Here is a 16,069-nt window from a genome sequence, read left to right as displayed (position 1 = left end):
TACTGAGCAGTGTAAAAAGGATCATGAAAAACAGACCCAGACTTACTCCCAAGCAAGCCTAAGAGTGCTGCCCTTGGAAAACAGGACTGCAGCTGAGTCCTTAGAAAATAGGACTGCAGCTGAGCAGAAGTCATGAGCATTTGTAATCTTCACACAGACTCTCTGAGCTGCCTAAAGTTCTGTAACTTACTCGTAACTGTAATTTAACATATATTTTTCAAGGTTGGATTTTATTTTCCTGGAGATACAGCAAGGCTAGTCATTCTGAATGGCACAGGAAAACAATTACATGTGAGCATTCTTTCAAGCCTTCTAGGGTTCAGTAGTTTCTTTACTTTTAAGTTAATACTGTTAATTAAGACAACCATGGTGAGTTGGAGACATAGAAGAAAAGCACAGTAATATGTGTAAAAGGCCAGCAAGAGGGAATTGCTAATCAAAATACAAGACCAGGCTAAAATCCCACTGTGTAATCTCAACTCCTAACTGACCCCTACACAAAGTGAAAGCCTCTGTTACCATGTTCTACTTGAAATGTAATTGAAAATTAATATCTATCCTAAGACCACTCACACTTGCTCCTGGCTATTGTGTCACCATGCACAAGAATACTGTTTTACTATTCAGACTAGTTTGTAAAGGCCCTTCAAGTTATAACAAACTCCGTATTTATAAAACAGATAAAATGTCTTTTAAAGAGTATTTCTATATGGTTTCAACCCAGAAGACCAAAACCCCAACAAGACAAAGCTGTTTGAGTTGCTACAAATTACTCAATTTTTTGTACTCATATTAACTATGAATTAAGCTATGAACTGTCATATCAATAAGATAAGCAACATTTCAAAACATTTTTCAAGATGCATCTGCAACTTTCCATTTAGATTCTGAAATTAAAATCACTCTTTCAGAGGAATCTTACCTTTAATAAGAAGTTTAGTGTCACCGCTACTGTAAGTACCAAATAAACATACATTATTTTCAGCAATCTTGACACAAATGTGCTTTTTTTCATATTCATCTGCAAAATATTTAAAGAATGCTGTATAATTTTGGAGTTCAGTTTAAATTTTAAAACTACACTCAGGGTTAGAAGAAAGTCTACTTACCTGAAGGGATTTGGAGAGCATTAAAGCTACCACAAGACTCAGTAATGGTGACACTAGTAAGGCTGAATTTTCAAACTGCAGAAGGTACCCCACGATGACAGAAAACAGGTAGATTCTGTATACCTCGTGCACCTGTTGAAGAAAAAAATGAACAATAAAATAAAACCACAGTGGATATAAATCCTGTTTCTTAGATCAGTAGATAGCTCACTTCCTCTGTTAATCAGGGGATTAATGGATCTCAATCCTTCAACTTATGAATCTAGCAGGGTACCATTTGGCTCTGGAAAGCATTGAAATGAAAATGATCCTGGTCAGGCTCAGTAACTAAAGGACAATTACTTCACAAGAATTCTGTAAAAATGCCAGAAACAGAAGTATTTTACCAGGTCTCCCATTCAGTAACACCCCCCTGTGATGCAGTACAAAGCAGTAACTACAAGGCACAAGTAAGAACACACAGTTTGTGACAGAGTTCACCTGTAAACAGGTGTTTTCCTTGCCCTCAAAATAACTTGTTCATTAACCTGTCTGAGGAATGAATATTCAGACTGTTATCTATACTTGCTGTTATTTACTACTTGATAAGCAGATGTTATAAACCTTGATGCTTGATTCTTCAGACTTTTACCAAAAGACCCATTTTCTTCCTTATACACTCTGCTTTGAACTACAATAGATCAAACACTTCCCACTGCTAAGGAACAGAATAAAAAGAAACTGAAAGAAGAGGTGAAGAGTTAGAATTGCGTGCAGTTTGATATCAAACAAAACCAAAAGGCATGCATGTACAAAGAAGCATATTTACAACTGCAACAGGCAGCCTAAAAACACCTTATTGTTGCAATATTTCTAAGAATCATTTTGCAGAATAAATTTAAATACTTTCTTGTACTCAAAAATCAATTTGCCTTCAACATCTGTCTAGTCTATTTATTGGCAAAGGAGTGCAGGACAGGCCAGAGGGTGAAAATGAGCCCTTTAACTGCACAGAGCCAGCAAAGCACTTCTTTGGTCTGCCCACCCTGCTGTGAATAGGAGAAAGAAAAGAGGCAGCTAGCCCAAAACGAAGGAATATCATTCATCACTCTTTTAGCTCTCCAAGGATGTTTCAGGTCTCAGAAGCTTTGTGTAGTTTCTATCCCAAACACGGCAGTCCAAAAGAGGCTCAGTTTGAAGTTATTTTATTCTTCTGATGGATATCACATGCACTTCAGCTGGGCCCAGGCTGCAAGACACTCATCACTCAGCCTTATGCCCTCTGGAGCTCCTGAGCAGCATGAATGGCAGGCACCTCAGAGGCTGCCTGTAAGTCCCCAACTGACAGGAGGCTGAAAAGTTCCAATACCTTCTCTGTCTGTGCTAGGGCAAAGCTGTCTAGCAGGAAAAGAGAAACAGCCTGGACAAACAGGAGATAATGACTGTATTCCCACATCATCATGAAGGTATATGTTGAGGCGTTCACCAAAAGATAACAAAACTTCTAGAAGGAAAAAAGAAAAGAAAAAGCATTAATTTTGTACCCATGCATGTGTGTGACCAAGTAACTGAGAGGTCATTGAAACATAAACTACGGAAATTAATTATTGTTTTGGGAAATAATTAAAATACTGACTTCAGACGTGCTTAACTTTCAGATGAAAGAAAGTAATTACTGAAGCATTCAAAAACATTTCAAGCCAATCAGAAGAAATATTTTTAAGACAGAGTCAGGGTAAGACCTGACCAGGGTATTACCAAAGTAATAACCACCTTCTTCAGAAAACAGTTTACATGAGAAAAATTCTGCCTCAGTTTATTCAAAAACAAGCAGCACACAGCCCATTACCACACTGCTGTCTCTGAACACTCCTGGGGGCATAACAAGGTAGGGCATAAGTTGTTTAGCAAAAACTGCACATGCCTAGGTGAAATCCAACTGGCTCTTTTGAAAAGAAGAAACAAAACTTCTACTGTTTTCTGCCCAGAAAGGCAGAAGGCAACAATAGCAGAAGTAACTAACCTAGGGTACAGTTTTACCCACAGCTTTTTATTAAGAAACTAATTTTGCTTTACCTCAGCAGAACAGTTTAGGTTCTTTTTTAAATAGCCTGTGAGAGCTGCTACTTGACATGCAAAATATGGCAAAGCCCAGTTTTCTCTTGATGGTATGGAATAATCAATTCTTGTTGTGTCTGTCCTAGAATAAAGTACAAAGAAACAAATATATTAAAATATTTGTTGTACAAAAATATCAAGGAAAGCCTAAATGCCACTTCTAGCTGTAAATGTGGCCTTGCAAGCAAACTTTTCCTGATTTTGGTGCAAAGTAACACTGACACAATTTTGCTGCTGATACAGTTCACCAATTTAGTAACAGTGTGAAAGGCCCAATCTTTATGCATCCATTTAGCAGGTTTCCGTGTTAGCTGGCACTTATAGGACTGAAGCCAAAAAGCATCTGCCTCGAGCCTTTTCTGACCTGCAATGAAAATCAGCTCATAGCTGAGAGAAAAGATTCCTTTCATTTCTCATACAATATGTTTTAAACAAGTGATTTAGGCTGTTGAGCACAACACAGGATACTAACTGGTGCTCCCACACAGCAGCAGCAGCAAATATTTTGTCTACAGGGAAAAATTCTGCCCAGCAAAACAAGAGATTAAAGACGGATGGGGAGCATGCAGGGTTTTCTCATGGAATGACTTGACAGTATCCACACAATTGGAGGTGTAGGTGAAAGTTTCTAAAAGTGCTAAAGTGACTCAGAAGCACAAGCCACGCTTTCAAATGTAATCAAAGGCATCAGTCTCAGAGGTACACAATCTGCTTTGTGTCTACTATGCCTTTAAAAAGGAGCCTCAAGCTCCTTTATCATTTAGGTATTTAAAAGTATTACCTTTCATTTTTTCCTCTGAAGCCTCTTACAGAGGCTTATTCAGAGCTTTTTTAACTACTAAACCGTTCATTTTGTTGACACTGTTTTATCTTATTCACTGCTGGAAAAAAATCACAGATTTATCCACCATTTTTCCTACTTTCCACTGTTCACACCAGCTTGATGAACAGTATTTTCAGCTACTAATCACAGATTCTGTCATGATGACTTCACACTCCTAGAAGATGCTTCCCAACAGTTCAACTTTAAAGGTATATCTCTAACATTTTGCTCCATAGTTCTTTTATTTCAAGTGCTCTCAAGTTCACAGAAAGCCCCAGAGCTCCATGGTGACAAACCAAGAGCACGAACATAGGTTTTCACTGCTCAAATGAGGCTCCCTATTATTGTGGCACTTTATAAGGGGAAGGGGAATTCCAAGTGAACTGCTTTAAAATAAAAAAGTCTTGATGTTAAGATCATCTAAGAAAATTCCACTTTGCAGAAAAACCCACTACAAAAAGAAGATTAAAAAAAAATCAAATATTCTTTACCAAAAAAATGCACTTGATCATTTCTTTCTATGCTACCGGACAACTGTCACAACATTTAGAGCTGGCCAGAGAGTGCAGCTCTGTTTTACAGACGTTTTGGACATTTGTCTTCATTCTTCATCAGCACAAAACCAAACCTTCTGAGGAATATTTTTGAAAAATGAAATTGTGTGTGAATACTCTTGTATTCACACACACACATAAAGTCAGTTCAACTGGTAATGTGGATGGTTTGGACAACATTGGAGGCCTTTCCATTAAAAAAAATCATCATGAGAATCAATTAATCTCTTGGAAATGTTTTCTATTCACCGTAAGATTTTGCTCTCACAGTGAGAACACAAAGCTTAATAAAAGCATTTCAATCCACTAATTAAAATCACTTCAATCCACTAATATTTTAAAATTCCTTATTGACAAACTAGATTGTATAAAGATGTTTTTCTTACCTGTTAATAATGAACCATGCTACAGTCAGCATTCCTGCCAGCCAAGTCCCACTCATAACCCAACTGGTTACAAACAATGCAGTCACATAAATTCCCTGCAGTCCAAAAACTATACCAATGTAGAAATACACTGGTTCAATAACTTCCTGAAATTACAAATAAAAACGAAGAGACATAGTGGCAACTGAGCTGAAGCTGGAAATTATTACTATTTACAATTTGTTACTGCTAACAATGTGCTAGGTGCTTTACAAACAGGTAAGAGATGCCTCCTATTTTAGAAAAGTAGTGGGCATGCTTTTATTTGGGGCTCAAATAAAACACGGGGAAGAACAAAGCAGCGTGAATTAAGTGCACACTTCAGGACTCAGCTTGCCAGTGCCATGATTTTTGAATTTGCTTCAGGTTGAACACTCTATGTGTCAGATTTAATAAATCTATGCTACAGTGGGATATAAAGTTCAGAAGTAACTACTAGAAGAAGTTACAATAAAAGGGAAGAACTTGAAGAAGTAAAGATGTGGCAAAAATGGTTCCAAAATAAGTAAATAACAAAAAAGAAAAGATAATGAGAGAGGATACAAGCTCGCAGCATAAGCAGAAGAAAGCCTGAATAGAGCAGAAACTGAAAAAAGGTTAATCTACAGAAGTGTTTCTCCCTCTGAGAATGGGCAGACAGGTACCACTATAACAGATTTGTACTCCAAAGGAGTTAACTAACTTTCCTGTTTTTAATGGATAGCACATATACTGCTGACATTTCTATGCAGTCTGTAGAAGTAAAGAATAACAGAAAAAGTTACTGCTTAGTGTTAAACCCCCAAAATCCTATGCCAGAGACTGATCAGAATTGAGGAGAATCTGGACCTGGTGAGAGCCTTAGCTCAACTCATTCAACAAGAAATGTATGTATTAGTTGGACACAGCACAGAAAGTCTCATACACACACACAGAGACACAAACATAATGCAAGTACAGAAAGTAGGAGAAATGCACATACTTCGCTACCAGATGCTTGATATAAAACACTGGCAATCAACTCCGGATACAAAGTCATTTGCTGGACAGCATTTATGGTCTTCAGTGATACTGTCTTATTGTTGTGTGTCAATTCATAAACACCTACAGACAAAAAAAAAAAAAAAAAATATTCCTGGAATCACTTGCTACTGCTGTTCCTAAAAGAGGCTAAAGTGTATTCAAAGGCAGGGAGAATAAGATGTGATCATTAAAGCTACTGACTGATTCACCACACGTAGTTTAAAAGGAAGGAGAAACTTCTGTGTTAGATGTCATTCCACCTACTGATCTAGCTAGAAAGTTATTACCCTTTTTTCATCTAGTCTTTAAATAGAAGGCCCAAAACTTATCATCTGAAGCACAGTCTTTTCAGTAACACAGTGATGCAGTCCTGGAACTACATGCCTATAAATCACCTTCACAGGAAGATCTTAAGGAGTGAGACAGATCTAACAGGGATGAGCAGGATGTGTTAAACCTGTCTCCAGAAGGACGTCAGGTATGACTGCCTCATCACCCCTTTCAGCTCTGCGTTTCTGAGATTTCTAAGAATCCTTCGCCAAACACAATGTGCCTTTCTATGGGGTTAAGATGGAATTGAAGCTGCCATACTTGAAGGATCATTCCAAGATCATTCCAAAATGTTATAAATAAAGAAAAGACTTGTCAATACTTAGAACAATAGAGGGAAGAGCAAACACAACCCAAATCAAGATATGGGGGAGAACAAAAGCCTCAAAAGCAATGCAACAGTCACACCAGACAACTGTTTCCAGCTCTGAGCATATCCTGGTGTATGGTCTGCAGTTGGTTCTCTGTAGGCCAAACCAGGTCTTTCAGGACTTACAACTGGCTTCAGCACAGCTGTAGTACCCTCTTAAGGAATGGATGCCTTGTAACATCTGGTAGACACAAGTCTACCTGTTTGCAGAGACAGCATCCCTGAATGAGGCATGCAGTCCATCCACTCACAGCACGGGCAATACCCCCAGAGGACACGAGGCACTGAATGTACCAAAGACCTCAGATATTGCTGATGTGCTACATTTCAGCTGGAACACTGCTCAACCAATAAAACACTAACCACAAAATTTAGTTTTACTGGCTTCAGTGAGGTTTCACAAAGGGACTGAACTAATTCAGTGGCTGACCACTGCAAGACAGGGCAGTTCATCCTCTTCTCTCCTGAGTTCCAGCCCCATGCTAATGCAGTGCATTCTGAACTCCCTGAACAAGCATGGAAGTGCTCCTTCTTCTTTTCACTGCTTTAGTTTCCTTTTGGTTTAGGGACCCAAGGTCAGACAGCTCCAGAGGCAGTGCAGGGTAAAGAGAAGGAGCACAAAGGAAGGAGATATCACTGTCACCCAGTCTGTTCTCCTTCCTCTGCCTTTCTGTCCCCACCACTCAGTGCTCATCAGCATCTATTCATCACAGCTGACAAGATTAAAAACTTCTGGCAGGGACAGGATGGAGCAGATCAGCTTGTGACAGAAACTGTTCTGTCTTCTGACAGAGGATGGAAAACAGTAATTTTCATCCCTCATTCCTAAATTCAACATAAATTATATTTACATGGCAGAAAAGTCCACTGTTGTGACACAGGCAAACCCAATGATAACTTTGATACAGGGCATAATAAGAGTAATATTAACCCTACCTAGAGTATCGATTAAAGGCAATCTGCTGGAATACGGGATAGTTGAATACTGTTTTTGAAAAGGCACTGAAAAGTTAGGACAGCGTGTGGTTTTTAATTAATCTGACCAATATACCTACATAAGAGAATAAAATTAGTCTTCCCAGTCTGCAGGAGCTTTTTACTGTCTTCAAAGTGAACAGGACTTTTCAAAGCTAATAAAACAAATGAGTTTTGTACCTCTTTCAAAGGAAGGAGCCTTTAGCAGTTCTTTATAGAATGAGTAATAAATGGCACTGTCACCCTGAAATGTAATTTCTCGTTCAAGTTCCTAGAAAAAAAAAAAAAATTAATCTCTTTCCAGAGAAGTCAATATATTTTCAGACAGACTGTTTTTGTAACACAGTACATGATTATGACTTCATTGTACATCTTCAAAATATTCCACAAAACATTAATCTTCACAGCATTTCCATCAGGTACATAGGGCTCTCTGTAATTTAGCAAACATGCTTGGAATCAGAGCAACTCAAATCCACGTTGTAAGTCAGCCCAAAATCCACAGGATCTTTTCATGTTCACAAACCCGAATTTCATTCGACTTTCTGCACTTCACTTAATAATGGAGTTCTTAAGGAAACAAAACCAAACAACCAAAAACCACAAACCGTCCCCCCCCCAAATCCAAAAACAAATACAAAAAAAAACCCACCCCAAAAAGCCCACCCCAACATATTCCTGTTGAGTAGCTTCTGCAACCCCAGTATGCTTCAGTTATTTTTTCATATTTTAGAAAGGTATTTTAAGGACAAAGGGTGGCATGGAAAAACATACAAAAGCATGACAAGCCATGACAACTGTTAGCAGGAGGAAAAAAAAAAGAAAATAAAGAAGACAAAAAAAAAAATAAGCTGTTTCAAAGACAGAGGCCTCAGTAGAAGGACACAGGACTGCAAGTAGTTTCAACATGACATGGATCAGATTTGATTTCAAGGACACAATCTGGCTTTTGTTTCAGTAGTTTATCTTTACCTGCCTGCTGGAAAACCAGAATTTCCGTTCATGATATGTAGAGAGGTACACAGCATACATCATTCCGCTGGTGACTGCCGCCAGACAGCCAAAGAAAAGTTTTGCGAAACGCTGGATTAACATATCTGAAAATGAACAGTGGAAAAGCTACAATAGTCCAGAGGATTGGGAAACAAACAGTACATCCTACACATGACTCTTATTTCTGAACAAGTGAACTTACTGGCATGAGAATTATCATACCATCAGCAGCACAGATACACTGAAAACTGGTTTGTTACTTCTGTCCTGTAGTTTTCTTTCCCAGTTGTTATCATAGGTTCATAGGACCTTCAGACAAAATGTTCAACACACTACACTGCAAGTTTTCTCCAGCAAGCTTTGCTGTCAAATGAATTCCAAGAATGAATTCCTCTTCCGGATAAATAGAGCAAACTCTAGATTCTACCCAAAACACCCAAACGTCTCAAAGACATCAACAGACAGAGGTGGCATACTGCATCTAACATAATTTCTGAGACATTCTATTTTCCATTCTGCTTTTGAATGTAAGAACGAACGAATCTGAATTTTACCTAACTCATTCAAAGGGTGTCTACTTCACCTGTATCTCCCTTGAGTTAGTATGTACTTTGAACATAAAAGCTGTTGGTAGCTTGGTGAGCACTTGCCTAAAATTATGCCTAGTTTTAGCTCTGTTTCTTGAAAAGCTGTAAGGACACTTTGTTCTTATTTCAGTACCATTACTTCATGGCATGAGTTTCCAACTAGAAGATCATTCCAGGAGCAATAAAAATATTTATTTGTATGCAAATAGTAATAGTAAATTTCTTAACTCCCCTGCCTCTACCTCCCCAAGCCTGAAACGGTCCAAGACTACCACTTCACTCTCCAACACATAAAACGTCATTATTAAAGTACTCCAATGTGCATGCCTGTTTTCCCTTGAAATATTCAAAAACTTAATTCAAAGTCAGTCTGTTATAAATTACCGTGCTACAAATATCTTCCCATAAAATGTAAGAGAATAATGAAAAAAACAATCAAAAGTCAGCTAAAAATTCTGTAGCTTACATTTTGGCGACCTTCCCAGCTTTGAATTTTCTTTGTTTCTCTCCTCTGGAGCCATTTTGTCAGATGCTGTGCAGTTTTGTTTCTTTCTCTGTCGCAGGTCTGCTGCCCCTGAAGACATTTTTTTTCAAGTTATTGCAACACAATACATAAAATCACATTGGGAAATCCACACAGCAGCAGGTAGCAGCCAGTTACTGCTACTGATTCAACCCCATGTAAGATATATTTGACAAAGACTCAATTAAAGTATGTCATATGCCCAACTAAAATAATGATATAACACTACAGAAATCAATTCTTATGTTATTCCTTAGAAAAAACAACAGTATTCTCTTGAGACCATACTCTGGGATTAGCCAGAACCCAAACTGGAAGCTAACTGGTTTATTCCATTTGGTGAACACAAATGAAGGAAATCAGTAGTTTAGATAAGTTGATGCAGACACTGGGAGAAACTGGTGCCAGTTCCTCATCCTGGTTTTATGCTGCTATTGCAGTGTAATACAAAAACTGGGCTAGTCCATTACTTTTAAATTCAGATGCCTAGTATTTATATGGCAAAGGCTTTTATAAAGTAAATGTAATATCACTTTTTTCTGCTTTTGGATCTACTAGAACTAAGCAGATTTATGAATATTTAGTCTAACACATAATTTAAAAGCCAGTTTGCTCAGCCACATAGATCACACCACAAGACCAAGGGCTTCTGTTCACTTTTTTGTGAGCAGCAGCAGTTTGAAGTCCTGGTCCATTTATTTTACAGTCTGAAAGGTGATAAGGCTAATTGACACACTGCAGGTCTGTGAATACAAAAAGACTCATTGCAAAAGTATTGTATAATTCCTATATTAAATATACTCCACAACATTTATGTCGTTCTGGAAGTGTAATGAAAAGGTTTAACTGTAATACACGCTCCAAAATTTTTAGCTCTCCTGTTTGACCTACTGTCCAACTTTGCTTGAAATTTTGCAGCCACCTATTTTCCCCTGGACTTAAAACAGCTCCTTCATAAACCCATTCAACTTTGAACTTGAAGTGTCAATCTTCACATCACACAACAAAGCTTTTAAGTACTCTGTTTGTATATTAATTACTTCAATACTAATTCAGTCTACTTTTAATTCCCGGCAATTAAATCTAAAAGTTAGAAACCAGAGACAGAAATAAAACGGTTAAAGCAATGTGTGCCTGTATCAGGACACCTGTGTGTTAACAGAGCAAATTATAAATCATTCTGAGCAAACCAAGATCTCAATGGTAACATTTTCCATGGAATGAACAGAAGATGTCTACCTTCTCAAACAAGACAAGAACTGGAAAGATTCTAAACAACACAAGGTTTAGTGTGTTGAGTATCACATTTATCATCTTGTCAATCCAAAATGAAATGTATACCAGCATCTCTTCGTGACATGTATATGAGAAGTTTATCAGCAACGCAAACACCAAGTGCACTACAGTAAGAAATCATTTGTACCATGCAAAATAAAGTGGAAGAAATTTGTATCAAGCACAGTGGAAGAAAACCCTAGATCACAAAACTGGGCAGATACCTGCTTGGAATGACAAGTGAGTGCCCTGTCATTCTATTTATGCCCAAAGCAACAGCACTGCGAGCACTGGAGGAAAAGGCCTTTGCTTTGGCAGAGAAGTGAACCATAGCAGAAGTGTAACCAACTTATAAAGTACAGCATTTACAGCAGTAAGAGAAAGCTCCCTAAGAAGTAAGAGGGAGCTTTCCCTCTTACTTAAAATTCCACTTCTGAAACAACATCTCAATCAGCAAAAGATCTTCAGCTCGGTTTTGAAGACTGCTCAACATATTCCACCCCAAAGCAATAACACAAAAAGATGTGTGTTACTTCTGTTTCTTGCTGCTGCCACAAACAAGAAAAATGCTGTTTTTCACTTCAATGACTCCTTCAAACAAAGTGATATGAAAGTCAAACAAGGTAGCAACTAAGTATTATCTAGAATTTTGAACTGATGACACAGTCTCTAGTAACTCTCTATCCAGCACATAATTTTTCATCTGCTTTTCAGTTCCCTGTAAGTCCTCAGTTCAAACAAGTTCTTGTTCAGAAAACATGCATTCCGCTTATTTTTGTGTTTCTACTGCAGAAAAACATTCCTACTTTGTGCCACTATACTCATCTACTTATCACCTACTAATTGAGCCCCGTCTGTAATTTTTGTCTTCTCATCTAAGGAAGGGTAAGATAGAGCTGGGAAACATTCAGAGAAGGGCCATGAGGGTGATTTAAGTTGTGCAACGGCTTCCACACAAGGAACAAGGAAGCAAATTGAAGATGCCTCAGTCTAGAAAAGAGGATGACCAAGAGAAACATGCCAGACGTCTACTATTAGTGAAGTGCACAAACACACTGAATAGAGAACAGTGATTCACCTTTTCTAATACAAAAAGGTCTCCAACAAACCTAATGAGTCATGCTAAAAAGAACCAGCTCATTGCACATCACCTTCACGCAGAACACTCCTACCCAAAGAATGTTCCGTAAACCAAGAGCTTGCACAGATTCATAAGAATATGGACACAGTTGTGGAGGACAAGCAACTGGAGACTCCTAAACATCTGGAAAGCATGTGCAACTCAGTAAGTACCCCTGCTGAGAACAGCTGGGAGGCTGGAATATGCCATGAGACAGATTTGCATATGCTTGTTTTGCTCCTACATTTTTCTGGGTACCTATTAACAGTTTTGTTTCTGCTAATTTCTCCAAAAAAACTAAATGCCATGTCATACCCCCTACAGAGGGGGTTTGCACTGAAAAGACATGGAGAAAAAAGCTTGTGTAGGGGCTAAAAGTGAAACAGAATCATAGAATACGCTGAGTTGAAGGTACCTGCAAGGATGATCCAAGTCCAGCTCTTAACCCTGCACAGGACACCACAGCACACCATGTGCCGGAGAGCACTGTCAAAGCGCTTCATGAACTCGGTCAGGCTTAGTGCTGCATCCACTTCCCTTGGGAGCCTGTTCCAGTGCCCAACCACCCTCTGGGTAAAGAACCTCTTCCTAATTACCAACCTAAACCCCTCCATCCGCTGCTTCAGGCCCTCGGGTCCTGCCACTGGTCACTACAGAGAAGAGATCAGTATCTGCTCCTCCTCTTCCCCTCCTGAGCAAGCTGGAGGTCTCCGTCAGGCTGAAAAAACCAAGTGACTTCACGAACTCCTCATACAGCTTCCCCTGAAGGCCCTTCACCACCTTCGTAGCCCTCTTCTGGATGCTCTCTAATACTTAACGAAACGAGAAAGAAGACTGACTAAAACATGCGGAAGGATGCCAAAGAGAAAGTACACTCACGGAGGCATCCACGGAGCCCACAGATGCTGTCCCGGGCGCTCTGCCCAGAGACAACGCCAGGCGAGGGAAGAGAAAAAGACCCCACGTCCCCTAGAGACCGGCCCTGCCTCTCTCCTGGGGCTGCCTTGGGCTGGGCTGGGGCCCGAGGGGCCGCCGGGGCGGGCTGGGCCCGGGAGGCCGCCTGTGTCCTGCAGCCCAGTGTTTCACCTCCGTCCGTGCCCTGGCGCAAACCGCGAGGGGCGGCCACACCGCCGGCCTGAGCCCGCGGCCTGGCCCCGACCGCCTCCGCCCGGCTCCGGCTCCGCGGCCTGAGCAGCCGCCCCTCACCTTCCTCCATCGCCGGCCCGTGCCCGCAGTCCGCCGCTGGGTCCCCCCGCCGCTCTCTGCGGGGCGACGCGTCCGCCCCGCCCGCGCCGCCGCCCGCCTCCCGCCGGCCGCGGGGGCGGGAGTGCTCCCGCATCCCCCGGCGAGCGGAGCGGAGCGGAGCGGCCCCGCGCTTCCTCCCACCGCCGGAACTGCGGCTGCGGAGCGCGGGGGGCGGCCGGAGCCGAGCGGCGGCGCACCGGGGCACAGCAGGCGCGCCGGGCGTACCGGGGCACAGCGAACGTACCGGGGCACAGCGAACGTACCGGGGCACAGCAAGTGTACGGGGGCACAGAGAATGTACGGGGGCACAGCGAATGTACGGGGGCACAGAGAATGTACGGGGGCACAGCGAACGTACGGGGGCACAGCGGGCGCGCCGGGCGTACCGGAGCACAGCGAGTGTACGGGGCACAGAGAACGTACCGGGGCACAGCGAGTGTACGGGGTGCACGGGGCGTACCGGGGCACAGCGACCGTGCAGGCGCGCTCCGCGGCGCTGCCGGGCGGCCTCAGGGCTGCCCTGCCGGAGCTCCGCGCCCCCGTCGCCCGCCCCGCCGCGCAGCCCCGAGGCGGCACCTCCCGGCACCTGCCAGCCCTGCTCCAGAGGCACCGGGCCTCCCCGGAGAGCTTGGACAAGAGGAGGCTCGGGGGTGACCTTGTGGCTCTCTACGATTACCTGAAAGGAGGTTGTAGCCAGGGGAGCGTCTTTTCCCGGGCAGCCAGAGATAGAACGAGAGGACATGGCCTCGAGCTGTGCCAGAGAAGGTTTAGGTTGGACATCTGAAGGAAGATTTTCACAGAAAGGCTGATTAGCCATTAGAACGGGCTGCCCAGGAAGTGGTGGAGTCACTGTCCCTGGAGGCGTGTCAGGAAAGACTGGACGTGGCACTTTGTGCCAGGGTCTAGTTGACATGGTGGTGTTCGGTCAGAGATTGGTCTCGATGATCTCAGAGGCCTTTTCAAACCTAATTGATTCTGTGATTACCGGACCGGTCACTCTTCTGTGGAAGAGGTTTGTGGGAATTGCCCCTTGGAGGTTTCTGGGAAGTGCCCCTTGGAGGCTGCATGTCTCCTGACCTGCAGTCAGGCCAATGGCCGAGCAGCTGCTGGAAAACTGATTGCTTGTCTGGCAGCTGAAAGAAAAAACTAAACCAATATATGTGTCCTGTTGGAGTGTAAAATGAGATTTATAAGTTTCCTACGTTTTTTAATAAAATCTAAAATATTTCTGCAGTTGTTGATTTATTGGATAGTGAAAGGAGTTGCTTAAGTTTTTAATGGTCCACAAATTATCCATTGCATTTCTAATGCATCGTGTTCGAGCTGGGGTTTTCTGTTTGTTTGTTAGTGTAGGGTTTTCTAAAGTTACTGGAATAAGCAACTATAGTCATTGCAATGAAAAGAACAGTAATTGTTTTAAATGTTTGTGCTCAGACCATCAGTATATGGACAGACATAAAATAAACAATTGCTCAGTTGTGCTCTATATGTTTTTTCTTAAGCCTTCTTTATACCTGCTGTTTTATAGTGTACCTTGTTGCATTTATTGTGCAACTTCAGTTTTCTTCTGATACTCCAATATGGATCATCCCACACCTTGATTTCAGTAAAATTATAAATGCATATCAAGTTATTTACATGCATAGTTAGCAGAGAAGCGAAAAATCCAGTCTGCTCTCTCGATTTTCCTTTTTTTCCCAAGGAAAAAAACTGAACATTTGAAGGTCGGAGAACCAAAAATAATTTTTCATGCAAGTTTCTTTCTCCCAGAATGAACATGCTGAAATGATTGTTAAGGTAATGTTGAAAATGTTATTACTGTTGCACTTCAATCTTCCAAAATGCTTTCTTCAGCTAATATTATATGAAAGTTATTTCATTTGACAGCTTATTATGTGGCCTGAACATTGTGCTGTAATACATTACAATGAATAAATACAGGGATGTTGTGTTCTTTTTCTAAGCTTTCTCTGTACAAACATGCATCATGTATCTGCATGGTGGCATTTGTTCTTTGTTTAGATGTTATTTCTAAGCCCTGCAGACATAATTTTCCTTTTTATTTACAAGTTCACTCATGCTTTCCAGTTTAGCAATCATTCTTTCTCTCCTTTAGAGATTGTTGACAGGAGACAGACACAGACCTTAGTATAGTGCATTAATACTGGGCATGTTTGTCATTACACAGAATTTAAAAAATATGTAGTTGTTTATTTTGTAAACAAACCAGGTTATATTTTTGTATGTTAAAGATCCCATGCCTAAAGATATCTGTAATGTTTCAATAATCAGGTCACAGATGTGGATATTTCACCCATTCTCCTAATTTCAGCCTTTTGTAGGGCTAGTTTTCAGGCTGCTAACTTATGGTTCTGGATTGTCAGTATCCAGAGGTTTTGCTTATTTTAATTATTTCAGATTCTTCTCTCCCCAAAGCTATATATCTTCTATCAAAGTGTGGTGCCTACAAAAGTGTTTGTGGGACCAAATTTTTGCTTAAAGTTGGAAAGGTGTGCTCTCCTACCTGATAACGGGGACTGCAAGGAAATAGTGAGGGGATATTGAGGGATAATGATAATGTAGAAGGATTACTTAAAACTGGACCTAGGAAGTCATAAGAAAATTAAGTTACACAAGATAT

The 16,069-nt window shown here is 41.1% G+C and overlaps 1 protein-coding gene across 2 annotated transcripts in view; it reads right to left on the bottom strand.

Moving 5' to 3' along the window:
* The window catches only part of DPY19L4 (dpy-19 like 4), a 34,373-nt gene extending 19,252 nt beyond the window's left edge, over positions 1-15,121 (bottom strand). Inside the window, exons 1-10 of one of the 2 annotated variants that reach the window (XM_038127916.1) lie at positions 14,105-15,121; positions 9,732-9,839; positions 8,658-8,782; positions 7,866-7,956; positions 5,970-6,091; positions 4,970-5,115; positions 3,165-3,288; positions 2,458-2,592; positions 1,110-1,241; positions 923-1,021 (exon numbers count right to left, since the gene is read on the bottom strand). In XM_038127916.1, the coding sequence (XP_037983844.1) occupies positions 923-1,021; positions 1,110-1,241; positions 2,458-2,592; positions 3,165-3,288; positions 4,970-5,115; positions 5,970-6,091; positions 7,866-7,956; positions 8,658-8,782; positions 9,732-9,786 (1,029 nt within the window). In that variant the 5' untranslated portion in view covers positions 9,787-9,839; positions 14,105-15,121. The other variant, XM_038127915.1, reaches the window with a different exon arrangement.
* Positions 15,122-16,069: the final 948 nt, after the last annotated feature.

The sequence above is a fragment of the Motacilla alba genome, chromosome 2 (genome assembly GCF_015832195.1).
Source record: "Motacilla alba alba isolate MOTALB_02 chromosome 2, Motacilla_alba_V1.0_pri, whole genome shotgun sequence".
In the NCBI taxonomy this organism is placed as follows: Eukaryota; Metazoa; Chordata; class Aves; order Passeriformes; family Motacillidae; genus Motacilla; species Motacilla alba.
This window is presented reverse-complemented; position numbering and strand designations above follow the sequence as displayed.